This window comes from Ciconia boyciana, chromosome 6, assembly GCF_034638445.1.
Source record: "Ciconia boyciana chromosome 6, ASM3463844v1, whole genome shotgun sequence".
Classification (NCBI taxonomy): Eukaryota; Metazoa; Chordata; class Aves; order Ciconiiformes; family Ciconiidae; genus Ciconia; species Ciconia boyciana.
This window is the reverse complement of record NC_132939.1, coordinates 35,194,699-35,217,940: the sequence shown is the minus strand read 5'-3', so window position 1 is coordinate 35,217,940 and position 23,242 is coordinate 35,194,699. Positions and strand designations below refer to the sequence as shown.

Below are 23,242 nucleotides of genomic sequence, written 5' to 3'. Positions count from 1 at the left end.
TGCGGAGCATGTGAATACTTCTTCTCCCCCTCCCAATATAATTTGGTTTCCTTTATGCAGGTTTTCACAAGGCTAGCTAGCAAAGCCACAGCACTGAAAAAGGTTGTCTCTTCCCCCTCACCCATCAAATTTTCACACTTCTGCTGGGATACCAGACTTTTAAAAAGAAATTCTCAGAATGTTTTTATTATGTTATTTTTCTCTGGCTTTCTTCTTGGAAACAATGAATCATTGTAGAAGAAATTAAGAGCAAAAAATAAAATAGCCTAAGGTAGACATCTGGTCTAGAACATTTCATCCCAACTGGTTAAAAATTTGCCGAGTCACGAAGAACAGGAACAGTCAGGCAGCTTTAACAATACATAATGTTAGCTGACCCACCCCTTGTTATGCAATGTAACACGGGAGAAGTTTCCCATGTGCGGGAAAGTCTAAACCCATAATTTCTGTTAAAGAAAATTTTACTGAAGTTTCTTAATTACTTACCGCATCATATCTTCATATTGGCAATTCTTCCTGTCTCTTTGTGAGGGAGAGAAGATAAATCCGGGGCTTAGAAATTTTTGTTTCTAGTCTTTAACACAGAGAGACTATTTATACAAATTGATAGATGAGCATACCCCACTGCACCAGTGGTTCAAATATAGCAGTTACTTCTAAGAAGGTGCAAGAACCTAGTGGACAATTACAGTGCCCCAGGTCACATTTGACCGTGCAAAAGCAGATCTCTGTTGTTGTTAGATAAACACTACACAGCTTTGATCATGCATTTCCCACAAAAAAAAAAGATGAACAGCTAATGGCACGTTCCAGGCATTCCCAGACATAGTAAGGAACAGAGAACAGCATCAGAATAGTGATACAGTTTAAGATTTGGTTTTGGTTAGATACTAATGACATTATGAAACTACCAATTATTAAATAAATTATAATCCCAGCTGGGACCATAAGAATTATGCAAAGATAAACAAAAGTATGCATGTAACAAGTTTTCAATTTCTGAAGGACAAATTGAGGGCTATAGAAACTATTCATTAGAGTAAGTCCCTCCTTAAGTGGTCTATTTATAACAAAAAGTCTGTACTCGAAGGTCAGGGAGTAAAGTGAAGATCACCAAAACTCCATTGATATAAACCTTGTAAGTTAAAGAGAAGCATCAGAAGATTTTTCATGCAATTACAAAAGCAGAGAAAAATTGATCCCATCTTACTGCGACAGTAGAGATTTAAACTAATGCAAGTATGGCTCTGAAACTTACTTTACTTGTTTTCAATTAAGATGACGGAATTTGATCTTTAGCAGAATGATAACATAACTAATGGGGATCCTGGTATGAACATGACTAGGTCTAAGGCAGAAGGAAAACTCCAAGATTCAGTTCATTCAGTTTCAGTGGACCACACTTGTTTCCTACGTTTCCTAACAAATGAAATCACCCAAGTATAGTATATGGGTGTATGGTAGCAAGCTACAGACTACTGCAGCATTTTTCTTTGCCTGGGGATTACATACCTAATAGATGAGCTTGTATGTATGAATTTACTTAGGGTTTTTTCATCAAGATCCCAAAACTTTAAAGGCTACATCATCTTGTGGCAATCCTTCTGTTCAGTAGTTACCACATGAAGTGACTGAAGAAAAGCACGTTTTCTTCCCTGCTTACCACCGCTCCCCTGACAACCCCCAGCTGCCTCTCTCTGGCAAGTCCCCCCAGGGAGACCCAGAGGCTGAGGGAGTGCTCACAGGGTCTGGCCTCACTTTGTGTTTGGAGATCAGCCAGCCAGAGAGCAAGGCTGCTCACACTCCACCTCCTAGTAGTCGCTAAAGCAATCCTCAGCAGAAAAACTTTTTTAGTTTCTACATGGATTTGTATCCTGGCCCAGCTCTACATGAAATCCATTCTGAATTTTGTGGTTCTTTTTCCCTTTTGCAAATCTTTCTCAAGGTCTATAAAAAAAATCCGCACAGTAACTACTTGTATTTGGTGCGTATGTCTGTATTTGCAGATATACTTCGATGCATATCTTGGGGAAGTTCAGACTGGACATTAGGAAAAGGTTCTTCACCAAGAGGGTGGTCAGTCACTGCAACAGGCTCCCCAGGGAAGTGATCACGGCATCAAGCCTGTCAAGAGTTCAAGGAGCATCTGGACGATGCTTTTAGTCACATGGTTCAGTTTTAGGTAGTCCTGCGAGGAGCAGGGAGTTGGACTGGATGATCCTTACGGGTCCCTCGCAACTTGAGATATTCTATGATTCTATAAGGCACAGCTGCTCTGGGCCTACGCAGCTGTGAGGGCAGGGGCTAACGCGGCGCCAAGGCCGCCGTCAACCCGCTGCACCCCGGCACACAGCTCCTGCGAGGGCTGCGGGACCGGCCTCGCCCTTTCCCCCCAGCCGCCGTTACCGGACGCACCACCAGGCCCCGAGGGGGGCCGGGCGGCCCCTGCCCGCCGGCTCCTCCTCCCGCCGCCGCGGAGGCGGTGCCGGGGTGCGGCGGAGCGCGGCCGCCGTTGGGCCGGCGCCACTTCCACGGTGGCTGCGCCGCGGGGCCGCCCGCGATGGCTGCCGCCCGCCCCCGCGCGGGGAGCTGACATGGCCCGGGCGAGCAGCGCACAGCAGCTGCCGGCGGAGGCAGCCGCGGAGCCGGCGGAGAGCTACCAGCTGCGGCAGGAGAACGAGCTCCAGGTGCTGGAGTCCATTTACGGGCACGACTTCCAGGATCTGCGGCAGAGCCAGGCCTGGAAGGTAGTGAGCGGGGCTCCCGCGGCCGGCGCGCTGCCTGCGCGGGTGCTGGGGCGTGGGGCGCCCTGCCCACGGCCGCGCTGTCCGCAGGCGCGGGGCTGTCCCTCGCCTGGCCCCTCCGAGCGCGGCGGTACAGGGGCCTCGTCGCCGGTCTCGTTTAGCGCTTCCTGCGCCCATTAACCGCTGGGGAGCCAGAGCCGCTCGTTCTCCTTCCTCCCAGGTGGACAGGAAGCGGCAGGAGGCAGAGTGGGTCCTTTTTACTTGCGGGCCTGGGTGGTGGCGCTCGCGGTGGCTGCGGGCGGGCGGTGGGGACGCGGTCAGTGCTTTCTCGCGGGTGTCAAGACCTCCTATTTCTTGCCTGGCGCATCTTGCCTCTTATTGTTTGCCCGTTGTCCTCCCCCACTTCCGTGTAACTGACTGCCTTTGCAATTAATCCTCTAGATCGATGCTTTCGCACTATAATTAATGCTGTGCATATAACTTGCATTTTAATTAATTGTCAGATTTTTTTAAAATTGCCTCTTAATTCATCCCTTAACCGACTAATTGCATACCTGCTTGATTAATTCATCTCATCGGTATACATGTTGCTGATCTTTGCATATTTATTATATGCTGTGGTTTACTCCAACTGTGGCTGTTACCATGATAACTTCATACTTTCATTTTTATAGTTGGGTTTTTTAATTACAACTAATTAATGCTCAGGTCTAGTACTCGCTACTCTTTTCCATTTCTCTTTCGTGTCCACAATATCTAATGATAATTTTTTTTCCAGCTGCATCTGTGGCACTGTTTTCCTGTACCTGGAGTTTTCCTGTACCGGTCGTTCTTTTCAGTTCCCCAAGTTCACTGCTACTGTCATTTCTTTTTATGTTCTTTTGTCTTTAGTTTCCACAAAATATATCGTAGCCCCAGCTGTCTTTTTTTCTGCCATAAATCTGAACTTAAAATTCTTGCAGCAACCTATAACTTTTTTTTTTTTCATGGAGTTTGATGTGAACAGTGTTAGCAATTTGCTGCGTTTTCAGAAGTGTTGCAGACCTCACTCCCTATTAAATTCATACCTGACATCCTCTTGACTTGACCTGTTCTTTTCCCTGCTGGAAACGCAAGGGGAAAATAGAGGGGATAGTGACCATCTCTTAACCTGTTTCTGTATTTGTTATTCCATGTGGTCTTATTTTTCTGCCTCTTTGTCATGTTGCTAAGATCTGGGTTTTTTTTTTTTTTCCAAAAAAATTAATTTTCTAATTGAAAAGAAAAGGGTTAGAATGTTTATGTGGACATGTTTTACTTTATTCTGATTTTGAGTAGGCAACTTGAACAGGATGGGGGGAAGGGCAATACTTTTTAAAATTCTGGTTTATGCCAAAACCAAAAATATAAATACAAAAAAATTACTATCCATTTGTTTGGCCACACAAGGTGTATATAGATGTGATGTTACAGTCTGTTGCCATGTCAGAAAATAAAATACTGACTGGTGTTTTTTAGTGATCTAAAACAAACACAAAAGAAACAATATAATATGGGTTGTGAGAGTTGGGTGCTTTCATTAAAACCAAAAAACCCTTTTAAATACAAATTTTTGTTTTCCATTTTAGGTACAACAACCTCCTGAAATTAATTTAGTTCTGCATCCTCAGGGATTGACTGGTGATAATGAAGTATATGCCAAAGTTGATCTGTGGGTCAAGTGTCCACATACTTACCCTGATACGTGAGTGAACATTAAAATATAACCTTTTTTCTCTGAACATTTTCCTCTGTTTTCCATAGTAAAGTGTAAGTTAAAAAAACGTGGTTTTATTAATCACTCTTATTCTTGCTTTCTGCATGTCAGTATTTGTTAAGCCTGTGGTATTTTATAATAGGCAACTATAAAACTAGGCACCTGAATTGGATGCGGTCTTTTGTGCAATGGAGAATAATAGGGATGCATCTGTCATTGCAAGACTGCAGCCCCAATTTCTAGCTTGGAGAGATGTAAACACAGGTGTACCTGCTAGCGTCTTAGTGCCCTTTTTAAACTTTTTCAGCTCATGACCTGCTGAGAGAGGGACTGAATCTTCATTTTTAAAGCAATCTGCTGTTCCTGTTTTCTGATGGATTAGCCTTTTGGAAGAGTTCTCCATAGAGAATTGTAAAAAGAATTGCAGGTGATCGGCCACCCCAGCATTTTGGGTTGGCAAGTAATTTCTGGGTTAAGTGTTGCTCTGAGCCCCGTTTTGTTCAGTTCTTATGCCACTGGTTGTGTCCAAAGCATAACTTCCTTTAGCCTGTCCGTTTGTGCTGTGGCATGAGCAGTGTACACAAGGGAAGTGCTTTATACCCTGTAACACGGGACTTAACAGCCACTCTAATTTTTTTTTAATTTAAGGTAGCATAGCTACAGACATTTTACTTGTTTATTTTAAACATTTCTTAAATTTAGCTGTTATTTATTTATTGCATATATTTCTTTAGGTTTGTGTAACCTGTATAATGGTGATAAATAGATTTTAAACACCTAAATGTTATGCTAGTAATATTTTTAAAGGACTGTTATGTGAATTACTGGTTAAGAGCTGAATTACAAGAGTCCACAGGGTTTCTTTGGCAGTTCTTCTGTTAAGTATAACTGACAGGTAATCTGCAGCCAGGAATATAGGGAATATAAAACAGTATTTCTGGCTTTATTCTATATTGTAGATGTAATATTTATGTACTGCTTATTTGAGCATTGACTAATTGCCAAGTGATTATGAACTCCATTCCTTTTCCCTCACCCGCTGTTTTTATCAACATTCTGTTGCTTCTTACACTCAGTTTTTCTAATGAGGACTTTTTTATGTTTTGTTGCTGTCCCTCAGTGTCCCTGAAATACAACTAAAAAATTCAAAAGGCTTGTCAAATGAGAAAATAAATGAATTAAAATCCAGACTAGCTGAACTGGCAAAACAGCGCTGCGGAGAGGTAAGAGCTTTTCACTTCCTTGAGAAATATACTCTGGACCTAAATAGTTCTAAAAACATGTGTGGTATAATATAATGGAAGGCATCCCCACTGGAAGTATAAGTTGCATTGCTCCTAAGGAAGGAGAGACTTTCTTTCTTAGAATGTTGCTAATTAATGAAAGTTCGGAATATGCACACTCTTAAAATACAGTGCATGTATAAATAGTGCAAGCTTTATCCCTGTTTAAAGGCAGATTTAAAGGTTCATGTTATTCTCGGAGTTATTTCACAGTATGAAAAGTAATACTAACTCTAAAACTGAGAGCTTTCTGCGCTTTTCAGATTAATTTGAATATTGTAAGTGGCTATACCTATTTAAGCAAACAGCAATTACATGGGGAGTTTTTTCAGTGTGACCTTGTTCATCTAATGCTGAACTGAAGGGCGAGAAAGCTTAGTTATAACACCAGCTCAACAATTGACTTCTGTGGCTGTAGCACGGTCACTCCATGCCATTGTGCCTTTTTTTCTGCTGTGTTTAGGAACAGTGATACTTGACTTCCCCCTTGAATAAGATAAAAAGGGAAAGATGGAGAATCATGTGAAGCTTAGAACTTGTATCTATTTTAAGAGATTTTATAAGTTGCCAGGTATGTGTGGTATTAACAATACCTTTCCATTGTTGCTGCGGACTGAAGTGATTCAAAGAATTACTAGCAAACATTGAATTCTTGGTGAAAGCAGGGTTTACAGTATCTTTCTTATCACTATTTGGAAATGTTACAGGTGAATGAATACATTTGATTCGCTCAATTTGCCTTTTTAAAAGTGAGAAATACACAGCTGTGGAAGTTATTATATGCTGAAATGGGATAATATTCTGCTTTCAGTTTCCTAAGCCTGTCAACTTTACAGGTTTGGCAGGGGTTGCCTGTTGTTCAGTCTTGCCACATCAAGCCTTTTTTCCATTTGCATACTGTACTTCTATTTTGATTGCCAATTTTTCTGCAGATACTTCCAAAAGAACTGTTTTAGCCAGATACTGTTTTGTTCGTTCTGTTCAATAACCAAGATTTTCCGTGACTTTTTCAGTATCTTTGGAAATTAGCGGTTTAACAGTGTATTCTGGAATTTTTTTCTTTTTTGTAACGACTGTGCTATGGACAATTGATAGGAAATACAAGGCTCAAATTCTTGAAGTAACCACTAAACCATGTGATATATACTTTGTCTGCTCACAACTGACCCCAGGAGAGCTATTGGCCTGTAGGGCTTTAAATCCCAGTCTGATTTCTGGTCTCATTGAAAGGAGCTACAAATGTGTCATAGGTTTTCCTAATGTTAATTTCCAAAGCTAGAATCATGCTTGCTCCAGCAATGTGTAGATACAGTTGTGAGCTACATATATGATACACATTTTTGATGAATGACATACACAATGCAGTCCTGCATTACTTTCTCTGCTGGGAAAGGGAGATAACTGTTCTCTCTGCCTTGACGGGTATTCTTTATTAAAGTGTATTCTGCAATATGGAAAATTTGAAAATATCTCAGTTACCTGTCAAACCGAACAGCAGATTGTTTGTGTTTTTTTAATTATTGAGATTCCTCCTTTTTTTGTACATGTGTGTGCATGCACGATTGCCTTGCCTTCTGAGTAGTAACCTGGGAAAGATATTTTAGTTTGCACATGTCAGATATATGCATATTGTGCTATTCTTTTCTGAATTGCCTCCTGGCTTCATTCTTACTTTCAAGCAGGGGATTCAGTGTTTGAGAATCTTCTAAATGTCAGCCTGTTGCAGGCAGATGATACAATGTAGTTTGGCTGTTTTCCACCTATACATGCAAATCCTGCTCAGTGCTGCTGCTGACTGCTGGGATGCATCTTTCTGATGTACTGTTCTTTAATTTTGGAGATATAAGGGTCTATTAGAACTATAGATTGCTTGAATTAATAAAGGGATGCTACTAGACCGATGAAAGCTTAAGCCCCGACACTCAATAGATCATCAGTACATACCCAGTTCAAGTAAACAGTAACTGAAAATTGGTTCCAGCCTTGCAAGCCATGTAGCAGAATTCATCTGAGTTTTCAATACCGTTCTTATTTTAGTAGTTGTGGTTATATGAATGTGGAATGCCTTAAGTGGCTTTACAGTTCTAACTGAGGGGGCTAGTTTGCAGAGGAAGGATTGGATTTTGAGTTAGCAGTGAAATAAGTAACTATTTCATAGGAGTAGATACAATAATAGACAATTGCAAAAGATTTATTCTGTTGTAGCTCATATGTCATAAACGCATATCTTTGTGAACAGAAAAATATGCCTAAAGATGAGAAAAGGATTTTTTTATTAATTTTATTTGTTTAGATAAAGAAAATGTTTGAAGTTAGCCATCTTTCAGTAATTTTTGCGATTGATGCTGTGGTCAGAGATTTCTCATGTTACAGTTTATTAATAAATAGTTCTGACAAAAAATACTGAAATATGGTAAATTCTCCCTGCTAAGTAACAAAATCAGCAGTCATGCTGCTGCTGTATTGCTTTTTCAAGTTGAGTATCATTTTACTATGTGATCTACTTTTTCTTTGAACTGTGCATGTCATTCATACTTACTTTCTTTCAGGTGATGATATTTGAACTTGCCGACCATGTACAGTCATTTCTCAGTGAGTATAATAAACCACCTTCCAAGTCTTTTCATGAAGAAATGCTAAAAAATCATCAAAAAGAACAAGAAAGACTGGCTCAGGAGGAATTGCGTAGGGCACAAGAAGTTAAGAGAAGAGAGGAGCAGGAGGTAAGAGATGTTAAAGTGTGAATAACCCCATATTCTTAAAATAACATAAACAATCATGATTTTGTAAATCATCCTGCATAGCAGTGGGTTTTAATGAATTATTAACTTGTCAGACCTGTCAGTATGAGTTGAGCAATATGTACTATATGAACTATCTGCTGCTGCAATTGTAATATTTTAATGATGTGGTTTTAACCCTGAGAAATATTTATACCTGAAACAAACGTAAATGTTGATTCCTGATCTTACCGAAATCACTTATAAAGAAGTCCTTACACAAAAGTGTAAGCGAATGTATATGTTAAGTGTGTTCCATCTTAAACTAGGAAGTATTAGCCAGATAGGTAATACCTTCCTTCACCCATAGGGTGACTGGATTGTTTGCTATGACAGAATTCTAGAGCACAATAAATTTAATCTAAAGAGACCTTGGACCCGTGCACATTCTTCAGTAGAAACAAGGGGATTCATCTAAGTCTCACAGAGACTAGTAGTGTGGAGTCCCCACACTGTGGGAATATGGATAGAATAGCTCTTCTTTTAAAAGAATGTTTTAGCTTATTCCTCTCTTCTCTGTGTATGAAACTTTATTGTTGGGTCTGTCTGTAGAAGTAACGTTCTGTTGTCTACAACTCCGTTCTCCTGTATCATACAATTGATGCTGTTAACCTCCTCAGGAGAGCTAATTTTACTTCTATTTTTTTTATTCTTGTGAGATCCTCCACAAGTCCTCTTTAACACTTTAGAAAAATCAGCATCATAGCTTTTTTTTTTTTTTAAAACCAGGGTAAGATTAACAGTTGCTTTGCATGTACTGTTCATCTCTAACAACACCAAAATTCATTTCAGCAACGTGAAATCCTTAATGAGATTCAGAGAAGGGAGGAAGAGAAAAGAGAAGAAAGAAAAAAGAAAGAGATTGCCAAACAGGTATTCTATCCAAGCAGGCATGCAAAAACCATTGCAATAACTTCTTCCCAGTACTGTAGCATATGCTTATAAAAATTTGAGAGATTTACATGACTGAATTGTCCTGGACATCTTTTCTCATCCAGTGCTTCTAATAGATCTAGGTTAAAATAGGTTCTTGATTATGTGGGGTTTATTTCTGGAGTAAAATCAACTGAAGGGAAAATAGTTTAATATATCAGCATCTTAAGTGTACTGAGATGGCTATTTTCAAACAGACATAGAAAAAAAGCTAGTATGGTAATGTTTCCGGTTTCATTGTAAAGAATCTTTACGTTCTTGCCCGTGGACAGCGCTGAAAAGTACTTTCTGAATCTCAGCACTTCTTCCTCACCCTCATAGGTACATTTATTATGAAAACCTATTTCTCCTGTGATCCAGGTGACTTTATAGAATAATAGTCAAGTACTCACATATTTTGAGGATAGGAGCAGTTTCTGTACTTATTTGGTGTTCTTCCTAATTTATAGGAACGTTTGGAAATAGCTGCTCTGACAAGTCAAGAAAATTCTCACAGGAGAGATACTCCAGGATATAGAGTTGCTTCCAGTTTAAATGGGAGCTGTATGGAAAATGAAGTGAACAATAAACACCGACCAAATTCAGCTGGACGTTCAAAGTAAGTATGTCAGTTTGCATGTGGATTTTTTTTTTTTTTTGTGTGCAAACATTAGATTTCAAAGTGAAATTTGAAGGCAAGAGAGTAATGTGCCATGTTGCTCAGCTGTTTGTTTTGGTGTCATTCCCCCCTTCCTCTTCATTTGGTATGGTTTAACTAAATCATGTGCTATGGATAACTTGGGAATTTTCCAATTAAGAGAGTCAGCTTGGCCCTTAGTTTAACTTAGAAAGTATTTGGCAATCATTGGAAGGTATATCCAGGACTTGCTTAGTTTCTTAAAAGTATGCAACATGTTGGCAATTGCAGAATAAAATTATTTTAAATCAGTTAATGAAGGTTTTGGAATAGCACAATAAATTAAATCTAATGTTCATCTCAAAACATCTGCTGAAGGGATACACCAGTGTAAAGTTGCCTGTAGGAGAATTGGATAATGCTGATTGCATTTGCAGAGCAACTTACTGGAGGGAAGATTAGAGTTATTGGAAGGTTCTTTAGCTGGTACGTAACTCATCTAGGTTAAGATTGGTGATGATATAGGTAGGTTGGGGTTTTTGTTTTTCTATTATTTTCTTTTTTTTTTTCCCCCTTTCCTGTGTTCATAGCTGATATAACTGTCAAGGACAGTGGAGCTATCGTGGTATTAATTTTCCTAGTTTTGATTCAGATTGTGCCAGCGACTTGTTATTTGGACTGTTATTTTAATGGAAATAGTGTATTCCTGTTTTTTTTTCTTGCCTATAGACTTCAAAATTGTTTTCACATTATTTATCAGCAACACTAGATACCTGAAGCAGAAGTTCTTCTTTGATCTATCCTACTTTGAGTCTTGCTGCCATCTCTTCCTTGTGCCTATCCCAAGTCATATTTGGCAGTTGTTTCTGTATAGTGTTTTGATGGTCCATAAATCTCTCTTCCTAATCTTAGTATAACAAAACAAGACTGTCTGTGCTTGTGGAACAAGACAAGTGTCTCAAAAGTTAGTTACTATGCTTTAATGCAGAACACATACAGTGGACTTACATTAATTTTTCACATGAATTCTTACATTATATGTCCTTATTTAAAAAAAAAAAAAAACCACAAACAAAAACAAAACAAAACCAACCCAAACAAACAAAAAAAACCAAAAAGGCAGAGTTACTTATTTTAACAATGGTGAAAATAATCAAAAAGGATTTTGAAACATTGAAACTTCTCATGATGCCATGATTGTAGAGTTAAGTAAAAGCCAGACATATTTAGTTTTCTGAAGTGTGTTTTCGCAAGAAGAGTGGTGCCATATTTTTATCTGTTTATGAAGCCTGGAATTTTGGCTATTGGGACACAAATTTCTAGAATATTAAAATCTAAAATAATTTCATTTATAAAACGTATTTGAATTCAGAAAGCCAGATGCTTTCTTTGTATATTTTTCTTTATACCACACTTGTAAGAAGTTCCCTGTGGCATCTCCTTTCTATGTAGTGCTTTTTACCTTTTTTTTTTTTTTAAATAAGTATTTTCAAAGAACTTCTACATTACCATTCATATACTCCTGTGATCTCTCTATGAGATTGCATTTATTTGGAGGATACTCTTGCAGTGGTGATATTGCTATTAATTTTGAAATAGGTTGTACCAAGAAGTAATGGAGGTCGATTTGGGTTAGTGGTCTTGAGTTCTTTCTGATCTCACGTGCAGCTCCATATATGCATGTCAGAAAAAACACCCTAATCATACTTGCTTTGAAAGTTTTTGCAAAACTTCCATTTTCTTGAAGGAGGTGTTTAGAGTAGTAAAGGAGACAAATGGGAAACCTATTTTAAGTTAGGAAAAATAATTAAGCTAAAGCTGGAATGAACATCCAAAATTGCATTTTGTAATGTTTTGAAAGAGAATGCAAATCAAGTCAAACTTACATATTTTTCAGAGCTGTAGTATGTTGACTTTTTTTAATCCTTCCCTTCCCCCCCCAACTGCGAGTGTCATCTTAAGACGTGGAAGTTTTAAGGTGTGTATTCAACTCCTGGTTTTGAATATAGAGACCCAGTGCAGCATGATGTTGCTGCTAAAATGCTGGATTTCTAATCAGACATACATCTTTGCACTAACTCAGTTTCTTTGAAATTAATGGATGTTATCATTGGATGCAAAAGTCTCTGAAAGCTAATCCTCTTGTGGAATTGATATCTTTAGGGACTAGGGACTGCAACACTATCTTTTTGGGTTGGAAAAAATGTTCTGTTCACATTGCAGACGAGAACGCCAGCTTTATGTTAGTAATAACAAAGAGTCCCCTGGAAATTACGAAGTTTTGAACTTCAGCACAAGTGGTGCTGGACAACTTATTGTCCATAAAGGAAAATGTCTAGGTAAGCGAAGTTACAATTGCAGCTTGAAATACTGGGGTTTGGGCTGTGGTGGGTTTTTTTTTCGAGAGGGAGAACTTAAACGTTAACAGGTATAAGCAGCAAGGGTGGAGAGAATATTGTTGTGGATCGTGAAATGTCACAGTCAAGAGTGGGAGAGAGTGATAGGAAAAGTTACTTTGTGGTAAATATTTTATATTTTCTTGGAACTATTTTAAGTAAAAATTTGCTTGTCCGGATACAATTACATAACTGAATAGCCATACCAAAAAAGCCTCCCACTTTCTCAACATTTTATATTCTCTACATAACTAAAATAGTACTGAAAACTATTTACTTTTAAATAGCTAGCTTGTTAGATACACATGGCTACCAAGCAAGAAGTCATTTAGCTTTCAGTAACTTGTGAAACCAGTGGTAGGCACAAGGTTAGAAATGCATACTTACTCTCCTTCCATCGCTGCTGGTAGCAATGGCATAAAAGCAGTGGTTTTAGTGAAAACATAAATACAGGCAACGATAGGAGACTTTCAGAGCTGAAAGGCCTCCATGAAGTGCCCATATGAATGGACCATCAAATGTTTTCAACGTAGCACTTCCTCAGTGGCAGGATGAACAGCCTGAAAGTCTCTGCAGCAAAGAGAATTTTATTATTTTGCAGTTTGAGGATGAACAGTTATGTTACTGCATGTAGAGCTTGTCCTTTGCTCAGCAGGAAGAGTGTCTGTTTATTAAAACCTGAAATTCTTTAAAATGTGTAGCAGTTTTTTGCCAATGTGCTATTGCTTTCATTTGACTACTGCTACATAGCACTCAGTCTCATCAGGCCTGATATTTTCCATACCTACCGTGTAGGTATGGATATTGTTTAGCTGTAAGTAGGTTTGTGTTTCTGAAATTGTAGAAAGCAGGCTTACTGGTGTTTATTTAGCATCTGCAGGAGCTCTTGTCAAGTCCTTCGAAACAAAAGAAGCCCTGTTCTTCTTCTTTCTTTTTATGTATAGGCAAGGATGAACAGCTTGGTAAATCAGTCTACAATGCCTTGGAAATTCGCAGTGGAGACTTTGTTTTAATATATGAGTGGGTTCTGCACTGGCAAAAAAAGATGGGAAGGTTTCTTACAACACATGAAACAGAAAAGATTGAGAAATGTAAGAAACAGGTAATGCCCGTATTTTGCATTTGGCTTAATAAAGGTTAGGTGGGGTTCAGTGCTTTTCTTGAGGCTGCTAGTTTATATTAAACTTGAGAGGGTGGTGATGAGCTTGAAAATGCTGGTGTTTAAAGTATCTGCACCACAGAAGAGGATGGGTGTATTGAGGTATTCAGGAGTTCATTTACAATAATATAAGTGCAAGAAAGTGTATTTGCAAGTATGCATAAATAAAATAATAAATTATTAACATTCTGAAGAAAGAGGGAATCAAGCTTACCTGGCAGAAACCAAAGTTGTTCTTGCCCCTTGTGTACAATACTTTCTTTTCAGAAAAGGGTGGGAATGTCATATATTTTATATGTATTTTGTATATGTTATATATTTTTAGTAGTGGTGTGTTCATGAGATATGACACAATGCATGTTATGTTGTGTTTCTCTAACAGCTTCAGGGTGCAGAAACAGAGTTCAGCTCACTGACGAAGCTAAGTCACCCAAACATAATACATTATAAATGTATGAACCTTAAAGAACGGGAGGATTCAATTGTGGTGGACATTTTAGTGGAGCACATAAGTGGTTGCAGCCTTTCTACATACTTACACAAAGAAACTCCAGTTCCAATTGAGCAGTTGCGCCATTATGTGACCCAGATCTTGTCAGCTCTCGACTACTTGCACACTAATTCAGTAGTGCACAAAGTTCTCTGTGCTTCCAGTATCCTGGTAGATGCTGAAGGAAACATCAAGGTGACAGACTACAGCATTTCCAAGCGCTTAGCTGATATCTGCAAAGCAGATGTTTTTGAGCAAACCAAAGTTCGTTTTAGTGAGGATGGTCTTCCCAGCAAACCTGGAAAAAAAGGAGATGTATGGAGTCTGGGCTTGCTTCTGCTTTCACTCAGCCAGGGACAAGTCGCTAAGGAATATCCAGTTGCTGTTCCTACCAATTTGCCTGCTGACTTCCAAGACTTTCTGGAAAAGTATGTTTGTTGCCTTCCTGTATCTTTTTGTCTTTGATTTATTTATTTATTTATTTTTGTAAAGACTTGAACAGTTTTTGAAAGAACAGCTAAATCCCCCTGTGTTGCTAGTTACAGTTTTTAGAGAAGAGGTGATTGCTCCCTCATGGCTCAGGCTGCTAATCTGGGATTCAGGAGAACAGGTCTGGTGCTCTCTTCTTCTCTGCTCTGCAACCAACTTTGTGTGTCACTGTGGGGAAATCATTTAGTCTGTCTTTGCTTCTGATTCCTATCTGAATGATAAAGGTGATAATTTCTTAAATATAAGGAGACCTCTGAACATTTAGGCCTGATATGGAATAGGTCTTTGAACAGTTCTCCTCTTGGTTTGCTAACAGATGTGTTTGCTTGGAAGATAAGGAAAGATGGACTCCTCAGCAGTTGTTACAACATAGTTTTATAAACGTTCCACGAATGAAAATACCTGTAGCTGAAGAAAATCTAGATGGTAAGAAACTTGGTTCTTTCCGTATTTTGCTAAATAAGTGGACTACATGCCTGCAGTAACAGAAGAACTGAGCTGTGCTAGAGCTTCACAAGACTGCACAAGTGTTTTACATTAACTAAAAAGCTAGTATGGTCTTTAACTTCTATATTAATGACTAGCTGGGGTGGACTGACTACTGTTGTCTCATCAGTAGAAGAAGCTGATGCTTTAATTAAACCTGTAAATTCATCCACCTCCTGCATGGTGTAAATGTCAGATTTAACTTTGTCCTTGGAAGATGCTGTTCCAATGAGAGTTCTTCCCTTGTTATGTTCTTTGTCCAGCATAACTAATGTTAGTAATTAAAAACTGTGTTAAGGTTTATGCTTGTACCAGAGCTTAACTCTACAGAGCAGAGCACTTCTGTATTTTAGGTTTTAGTTACACTTGAAGTTATCTAGGTGTTATGTTCTTCCTGATGCTTATTGGACAGTTCCTTGTGCCTTATCCCCATACCCCCATACTGCCAGTGGAGGTGACCGATATCCTTGTTACAGATTCGGCAGGTATAGATTGCATCGAGACAGTTGTACCCAGCAGTCAGATATCCAGTGCTTCGTTCTTCACGGAAACACAGAGACAATTTTCACGCTACTACAATGAATTTGAAGAGCTAAAATTACTCGGCAAAGGGGCTTTTGGAGCAGTCATCAAGGTATGGTATAAAAATTATTTCCCTCTATGGAATCCTTTCTGGGGATGTGTTTGTTTTCTCTGAAGCAAAACAATATAGTCAGTGCTTGCATGGTTTTATTTATTATCTTCTAGTGTGCTGTGCCTGTGTTGTGGTTTTTGTCTGGAATTGAATAGGCTAATAAGTTTTGCAAGAGGTTGCTGGGAGTCTGGGGAGAAGCCCGTCAGTATGAGAAAGCTTGCATTTGAATTGTAGTCATTTCCCAGGTGGAAGGAAAACTTCCTTTTCCATTAAATTATTCTACTTCTGGCTCTACTTGGTAAAGCATTTATAAGCATTTGACTTTAGATTTATTTGAATTTTGCAGGTGAGAAATAAGCTTGATGGTTGCTATTATGCTGTGAAACGTATCCGCATAAACCCTGCTAGCAAGCAATTTCGGAGGATTAAAGGGGAAGTAACATTAGTTTCCCGCTTGAACCATGAGAATATTGTGAGGTATTACAATGCTTGGATAGAAAAACATGAAAGTCCTGTTCCCACTGTGTCATCTGAAACAACCGAAGAAAAAAGAATGCCCACCAAAGCCGGTCTCTTCATACTTACCACTGAGGAGACAAATGATGTGGAAGCTAATGCTCCTCCTCCAGTTTTGACAAGTTCAGTTGAGTGGAGTACTTCGTGTGAAAGATCCTCCAGCAACAAATTCAGTGGAGCTGATCAGGAGTCCAGTGATGACGACGATGATGGCGATGGGGTGTTCTCACACTCATTTTTGTAAGTAGCTGCATTGAGCAGCATTGGTTTTTCCAAGTTTGTGTCTTTTATCATTCTCATTTCTTTTGTCAGAAGTAGTTCACTGCTTTTTTTGTTCTGACCCCTGGTTCAAAAACAGTGTATTTGCCAGCAGTCAGATAGCCAGGGGGAGGAAAAGTTGTAGCTAAAAACTGTCACTGTATGAGGAAAATTTTGGTTTAGGCTTCTAGAAGTTTCTTATCATTTGTGTCAGAATGTATGACTGTTTACTTTATGTTGGACTGTCTTTTCCAACCTTGAGAGTAAAGTGTTTAATAAAGAGTAACAGAAAGGTTACAAATCCTGAAAAATACCTTACTTGTCCTTTCTTTTTTGTTTTGATTTTTATTGACATATTCCATACTTGCCTCTGTGTATGGAGTGGTTCTTTCACTCATGGTGTCTTTTTGGTTTAAGCAAGTAAGTAACCTTACCTCAGTTTTGCTTATTGAATATAGAAATTAAATTGTACTGATGCAAATATATACCTTCTCTTTAAGAGACTGGACTGTCAAAAGAAGTGTTGCTTTGCAAGCAGGATACTTTTTGGGGGTTTGTTTTGTTTTGCTTTTTTGTTTATGGCATCTGGAAGATCTTCAGCAGAAGCTTAGATTTTCTTTTTCCACAAATGGTTTCCAGATTTCTTAGCAAATATTTCTTGGTACCCAAAACTTTTTGTTTTCCTTCTTTCTCTTTTTAAACAGGCCAACCACAGATTCTGAAAGTGAAATAATTTTTGATAATGAGGATGAAAACAGTAAAGATCATCCTCCAGTAAGTATAAAGATAAAGCTAGTGAAAATTAAAAAATCGTAAAAGTCTTTGACAAGCAAACAGGTCAGTTGGGAAGTTTTGTTTCACTTCTGTTATAAGTACAAAACTGTATAACGTTACATTTCATTAGAGTAAATGATGTGCCATCATGACCTGAATTCTGTAGAAATCAGTCTGCAGCTGATCTGGATTCTGTTTCCTATAGTGTTCATTGAGCTAAATGTGAGTTGCGCTTTATAGTCGTGAGCCTGGTTATTGCGAGTTTAACGCTTCAGTATGTACATGATTTATCAGCTAACTATGTGGATTGCCTCACATGATCTGAAAGGTGAATTTCTGTTCTGCTTTTTAGATGATATAAACCAATATATTTGCTCATACTAACAACTTTCAAAAAGTGGTGACAATACATATTGCCAGCAGTCAAAAAGAGACAGGAAGTCAGAATAATGTGTAAGGTTTTAGTTATTTTAAGATTTTGTATCATGGCACTTGCTGTGCACAGTCGTGCACTGTATCACTAGAAAGCTAATGCACGGTTTTCTACAGCATCTAGAATCTGTCATTGCCAATCCTGATGATCTGTAAAATGCTCTTATTAAAGCTTCATCTCCCTCCTCTTTCTGTTGTAATATACATTGGCATGAGAAAACTTTCCACATATAATTTAATAATAGTGCATTTTTTGTCACTATATATATACACTGTAGCGAAATTGTTGGTTGGGGGTGGGGGTTGCATTATTCTATTAAGTAAGCTTTGTATATTTCAGTTTCAAATTTTTATTTTTTTTTAAATGTGACACACTTTGAGATTTAGGTTTCATCCAGATCTTCTGGAATGTTTTTCCTCCAGTGTCTAATAGTGGCAAAATATTACTCGTTCTCTTGAAAATGAGAGTTGGGTCAAACCTGTTTTTCTAGTTTATTTAAAAGTAGTGGCGCTACAAAAATGTCAATATGTTATTTTGCTGTTATTCAAACCTAGCCATAGAGGGTGAGTTCTCATCAATGCGTTCCAGCCATTAAAAAATAGCAGTATGCATAACAAGTTTGGACAGCTTCCTGTAGCTAACTGTTCTGTTACTTTTATTGTGATAAAGGATGAAGAAGGCAATGAAAAGAATAGCCATGGAGGAGAAGACAGGACACCAGTCATTCAGACAGTGCATTACCTTTACATTCAGGTAGAAACGTGCTTGTGTTTTCAGATAAAAGGATACTGTTTATTCCAACCTGCAGAGATTAATTACTGGTTTTCATGAGAAAAGTAATGACCTTTAAAAAATGCAAATCAGACTAAGTTTAATGTCGTTTTTGCAGTAGACTGGTTTTCTGAAAGGTTTGACTGGTGGAAGGCACTGTGCAGCGCACATGGCTTGTTATGCCTCACGAGGCTCTATAGTTGTGCCTGGAGAGAGCAAAGTTTTGTAGTGCCATAGCATGTAATGGGATCATTGTTGTTGCTTGTGTACAAGTAAAAGTTGGCAACTCCTGATCTAACCTTAGAAGAACCAAACCAACCAACCTTTTTGAGTCCATGGTTTCCAAGGCATTGTTTTGTCTTGTGCTTGTTATTTGCTTAGAATATCTATCCCAACCCCCTAATGATGTAGCTGGTGTTCTTGAGTTTGGTTATGTTAATTCCCAATGTGGTGTTGAAGTATACTGTGTTAACTTTCAGAGGGAAGTTGTATTTCACAGATGTGAAAACTTCCTCATTCTCTTCAAAGGCACTATATTGTGTATGCGCTTTCGTTAAGAGAAAGCAGTAATCTGCAAAGCCATTGTATGGCCCTAACAATAGGCACAAAATAAAATTCCCGCAGGTTTGCAGCTTCAGGCTTTACTACTGACAACGTAACATCTCCTTTTGTGTTAGGAGTTAGACTGTTTCTGGGAGAAGTCAGCTATCATAGCTAGCTGTTCTGTGGTGATGTGCAATTTTTTGTAACACACTTAATGCTAGAGCTTGTATGGAAGGAAGATACAATTAGATGGAATTAGATTTTAATAAGTTTGTTTGCATGTGTTATGTATATTCATAATATAAGCAGTTGAAGACGCCAAGTACAATAAAGCCAGAGATTCTTTAAAGTTTGGCTTAAACATACGTTATGGCTTAGCTGGTTTCATTTTGTTTTTAACATTTATGTTAGAGAATATGCTACTCTACAAGCTTGTACCATTGTCCCAGAAAATGGGATAGGACCTGTAAGTGAATACATGTTTTCTAACTAAAAGGCAGCTCTCAGGAAAATTCTGAACAGCTGAACGTTTTGGTGATACTACTTGCTCCTGAAATGTGTGTTACAGAACCGGCGTTAATATGCACACAGGTACAAGTCACTGATGATCTCTTTTCTTGACAAAACTGCTCTTTCTTCCCTCCATCCCCTACATATGCACAACTGAAGATGGAGTACTGTGAAAAGAGTACATTAAGGGATACTATTGACCAAGGATTATATGAAGACACCAGTCGGCTTTGGAGGCTTTTCCGAGAAATTTTAGATGGGTTAGCTTACATCCATGAAAAGGTTAGTAAATATGACAATTAATGACCTGTCCATAATATCTATGTTATGCCTCTTTCTGTATGAATTTCTTCATATTCTGTTCATTTTTGGGTGTTTATTAGCAAGGTTCATTCCTTGCCCTTTCCATTATTAATCTGTTCTAGGGGTTTAGGAAATCTTGTCATAAACTTGAATTTGATATGGACCACTTCAAATTTTTCCCTTTGTCACCTTTGACCACCTTTAGAAACGTTTTGTTAGGTGCCTGGTGGCACTCAAAATTGTTTCAAGCTTCTGGGCTATAGTCTTACTTCAAAATTAATCATCAGTGTCTTAATGCAGTAGATTTCCCACTGTAATAAAAGTATGTAGTACCATTTTCCAGTCTACTATAGAATTTTATTTTGAATTGTGTTGTTTGTTTAATATTCTGTGGGTCTTTTTTTTTTTTTTTTTGTTCTCCTGCTCTAACAGGGAATGATCCACAGAGACTTGAAACCTGTGAACATTTTTTTAGATTCAGATGATCATGTCAAAATTGGTGATTTTGGTTTAGCTACAGATCATCCAGCAAATGCAGTAAGTACAGCTGAAAGTGAATGAAAAAAACTTGAATTTGGTGTTGTAATAACATGAAAGATGAAAATAAAACATAAAAGCATAGTGCTTATTAGAGTATATATTGTGAATGCCATAAACTTTTTTATTTCTAAGGTTCTAGAATTAAACCATGTACTGCCAACCAAAGCAAGAAAAGCCAACAGAAGCATTTCAAGTGCCATTTACAGTATGTCTGTTTTCCTGATTTCAGGTGGTTTCCAAACAAGATCACTCGGATAGTTCTGCTGTTTCTGACCCATCAGGTTAGTTTACATAGTAGCTTGTTCTAAATGATTTTAAGCAAACGCTTATATTCTGCAGTCTTGTATACTCTGTTAGAACTTCCATTCGTTCTTTGAAAATAAAACCTTTTATACTGGGGGAAAAAAACAACCACCAACTTTTGAGTAGATATGTTATATATAATCTGGCAGTTTTTACTGTTATCTAAAAATGAATTTGCTGCCACTGCTAGCCTTCTGCCATAGATCAGTGCTTTTCTCATGGTGAGGTATATAGAGATCCTGTGTACCTGTTCCATCTGCACTTCTGTTCTCTTGCTTGTGCAGGACAATTTCAAGACTTCAGGGATTTTTGTTTGGTTGGGGCTTTTCTGACACCTTCCGTAACAGGCTGAATTTTGTGTTTTGAGAAAACTTTAGTACGTTGTGTCTTAAGATTAGTGTAATGGAAGTAAAATTTAGTTATATCATTTGTGTGCTGACCTACTACAATTCTGTAAAGCAATAGATAGGTTTAGCTACTATAGACAGACACAGATACTTGACATGTGAAGGTAAGAACTGTTTTGCAAACTGTTCTTGACTGGGTGTGTCTCAATAAGGACTGCATTCCAACCTAGAAGAAATGAGGACAAAAGATGAGTGAGTGTTTTTCTTGACTTTGATGGTGCATTTCTCTCCCACTTTCTTGAAACTAGTACTCTCCATCTTTTGCCTTGTAGGTAATTTGACAGGGATGATTGGCACCGCACTGTATGTCAGCCCAGAGGTCCAAGGAAGCACTAAGTCTACATACAATCAGGTATGATTAGAGTAGACTTAATAAAAAGGTAGCATGGAATCTAAGGTACCAGGTACAATTTAGGTCATTTGTGCTCAAAAAAGGTGAATTCAAGGTGGAGCAGGGTGTGGTGGGACTGCTGTGATAAGCAAGGGAATGAGAGATAATCCTTTGAGAGGAGACCAAGGATAGAAGCATGTGGGCAAGTCAGATTTTCTGCCTGTGCTGTGACCATGACTAGGTGCTAGTGACTTCAAGTTGAAAGCAGGTAATCGTGAAGGACCTTGGTAAATGAATAGGATAGAAATCTTACAGTCTTTAGTTAAGGTAAAATGTCATCATCAGAAGTATATATTGCTCTCCTGGATTCCTCGACTGTGATTTTGGGAGGTTGGGGTGCATTCTCTCATCAAAGAGGATCCTGTTTATATGCAGAGACGAGGTGAATTTCAAAGCAAGAATGTTTTCAAAGTGGGAGTTCTTTACATCATGGCAGTGCTGTGATGATAGAAGGCATTGAAGTCTACCAAATCTTAATGCATTGTGTCATTTAACAAACAATTTTAAAAAAAACCAAAACAAACAACAACAACAAAAAAACCCACCCCAAACAAAACCACAAAAAGCCCCACCCCTTTCTCCAGCTGTAATGTACTGTGAAATTTAACCAAAACATTATTTTTTTCTCTGCTGTCATCTTCTGCAGAAAATTCACAGGCATTACATTTAAGTTTCCATTTTTTTCTTCCTTAGAAGGTGGACCTGTTCAGCCTGGGCATAATATTCTTTGAAATGTCTTACCATCCCATGATTACTGCATCAGAAAGGATCTTTGTTCTTGGTCAGCTAAGACTAGTAAGTACACAGATATAAAAGGTATGTAAGGTGCACTCTGTGCATCAAATAGTTTGTTAAGAGAAGTAAAAGGATGCTAAACATAGTAAAAATGTTTCCACAGGGAATGCTTTAAAAAAAAAAGTTTATAAAATCTGTAATGAAAAGTGAAGAATAAAATTGGAGCTGGTACTGACATTCCCTTAATGCACTGTGGATTCCCTAATGGTATTCCCATCAGTCAGTGTTCTATCTGTGAAATTAATTTTTATAGTGCAAAACATTAGAGGTGTAAATGTCAGATAAAGACATTGTGGCTTTAGTACACCCAGGTTTAGACCCGGTGGGTGTCTCTCAGGATCCAGTTGGTATTTGTAGTTGGTAAATGCTTGTGATTATGGGTTGTATCTTCATTGTATAAAACATCATAAAAGCATTTTGGTGACATTCTTTTTCCTTTTAGCTCTTCAAACTAAATTTACCGTGTAGGTTTTTTTCTGGTTTGGTTTTGTTTTGCTTTGTTTTTCCCCCATGGACAATAAAAATGCTTAGTTTCTCTGTTTAAATATGTAGAACTTAAAAATAAGACTAGCCTGAGCAAGCTGGATGGCCTGTTATAATTCAAATGTGGTTTTTGTTTTTGTAGCCCACTATTGTATTTCCTAAAGACTTTGATGAAGTCAAGCATGCAAAGCAGGTAATTTTGAAGACATTTTAACTGTTAGGTATTCCCTGTCAAGAAACGTTAATTATAATTTTTTCCCCCTTCATTTTAAATTAGTAATCTCTACCAAGTTCTTATTACATGACATTAGACCAAAGTAAGGAAAAACAAAAAAAGTCTCAGAAGAGTATACTAAGTTGACACGGAAATATACTTACCCACAAAATTCCCTGAGGATAGTCATAAAGAAATGCAAAGTTCACTGGCATACCTTTTAAGCTCTGAGGGACAATTTTGACTTTTTAGGCTC

The 23,242-nt window shown here is 38.1% G+C and overlaps 2 protein-coding genes across 7 annotated transcripts in view; one reads left to right on the top strand and one right to left on the bottom strand.

Annotated features, from left to right (window-relative positions):
• GPR176 (G protein-coupled receptor 176) overlaps nucleotides 1-549 on the bottom strand; it is a 47,978-nt gene extending 47,429 nt beyond the window's left edge. Inside the window, exon 1 of the mRNA XM_072865673.1 lies at nucleotides 487-549. The gene's annotated coding sequence lies outside the window, so the exon portion shown is untranslated. The remainder of the gene's footprint in view (nucleotides 1-486) is intronic.
• A 1,714-nt stretch (nucleotides 550-2,263) lies between these two features.
• The window catches only part of EIF2AK4 (eukaryotic translation initiation factor 2 alpha kinase 4), a 40,785-nt gene continuing 19,806 nt past the window's right edge, over nucleotides 2,264-23,242 (top strand). For 4 of the 6 annotated variants that reach the window (XM_072865839.1, XM_072865841.1, XM_072865840.1 and 1 more), the window contains exons 1-20: nucleotides 2,264-2,747; nucleotides 4,352-4,467; nucleotides 5,600-5,702; nucleotides 8,312-8,485; nucleotides 9,335-9,415; nucleotides 9,925-10,073; nucleotides 12,315-12,430; nucleotides 13,432-13,589; nucleotides 14,029-14,564; nucleotides 14,942-15,051; nucleotides 15,588-15,745; nucleotides 16,092-16,501; nucleotides 17,224-17,293; nucleotides 18,396-18,479; nucleotides 19,710-19,832; nucleotides 20,286-20,390; nucleotides 20,623-20,674; nucleotides 21,376-21,455; nucleotides 22,188-22,289; nucleotides 22,915-22,965. In XM_072865839.1, the coding sequence (XP_072721940.1) occupies nucleotides 2,595-2,747; nucleotides 4,352-4,467; nucleotides 5,600-5,702; nucleotides 8,312-8,485; nucleotides 9,335-9,415; nucleotides 9,925-10,073; nucleotides 12,315-12,430; nucleotides 13,432-13,589; nucleotides 14,029-14,564; nucleotides 14,942-15,051; nucleotides 15,588-15,745; nucleotides 16,092-16,501; nucleotides 17,224-17,293; nucleotides 18,396-18,479; nucleotides 19,710-19,832; nucleotides 20,286-20,390; nucleotides 20,623-20,674; nucleotides 21,376-21,455; nucleotides 22,188-22,289; nucleotides 22,915-22,965 (2,931 nt within the window). In that variant the 5' untranslated portion in view covers nucleotides 2,264-2,594. Of the gene's footprint in view, nucleotides 2,748-4,351; nucleotides 4,468-5,599; nucleotides 5,703-8,311; nucleotides 8,486-9,334; nucleotides 9,416-9,924; nucleotides 10,074-12,254; nucleotides 12,431-13,431; nucleotides 13,590-14,028; nucleotides 14,565-14,941; nucleotides 15,052-15,587; nucleotides 15,746-16,091; nucleotides 16,502-17,223; nucleotides 17,294-18,395; nucleotides 18,480-19,709; nucleotides 19,833-20,285; nucleotides 20,391-20,622; nucleotides 20,675-21,375; nucleotides 21,456-22,187; nucleotides 22,290-22,914; nucleotides 22,966-23,242 lie in introns of those variants that run through there. The other 2 variants (XM_072865838.1, XM_072865843.1) reach the window with 2 other exon arrangements.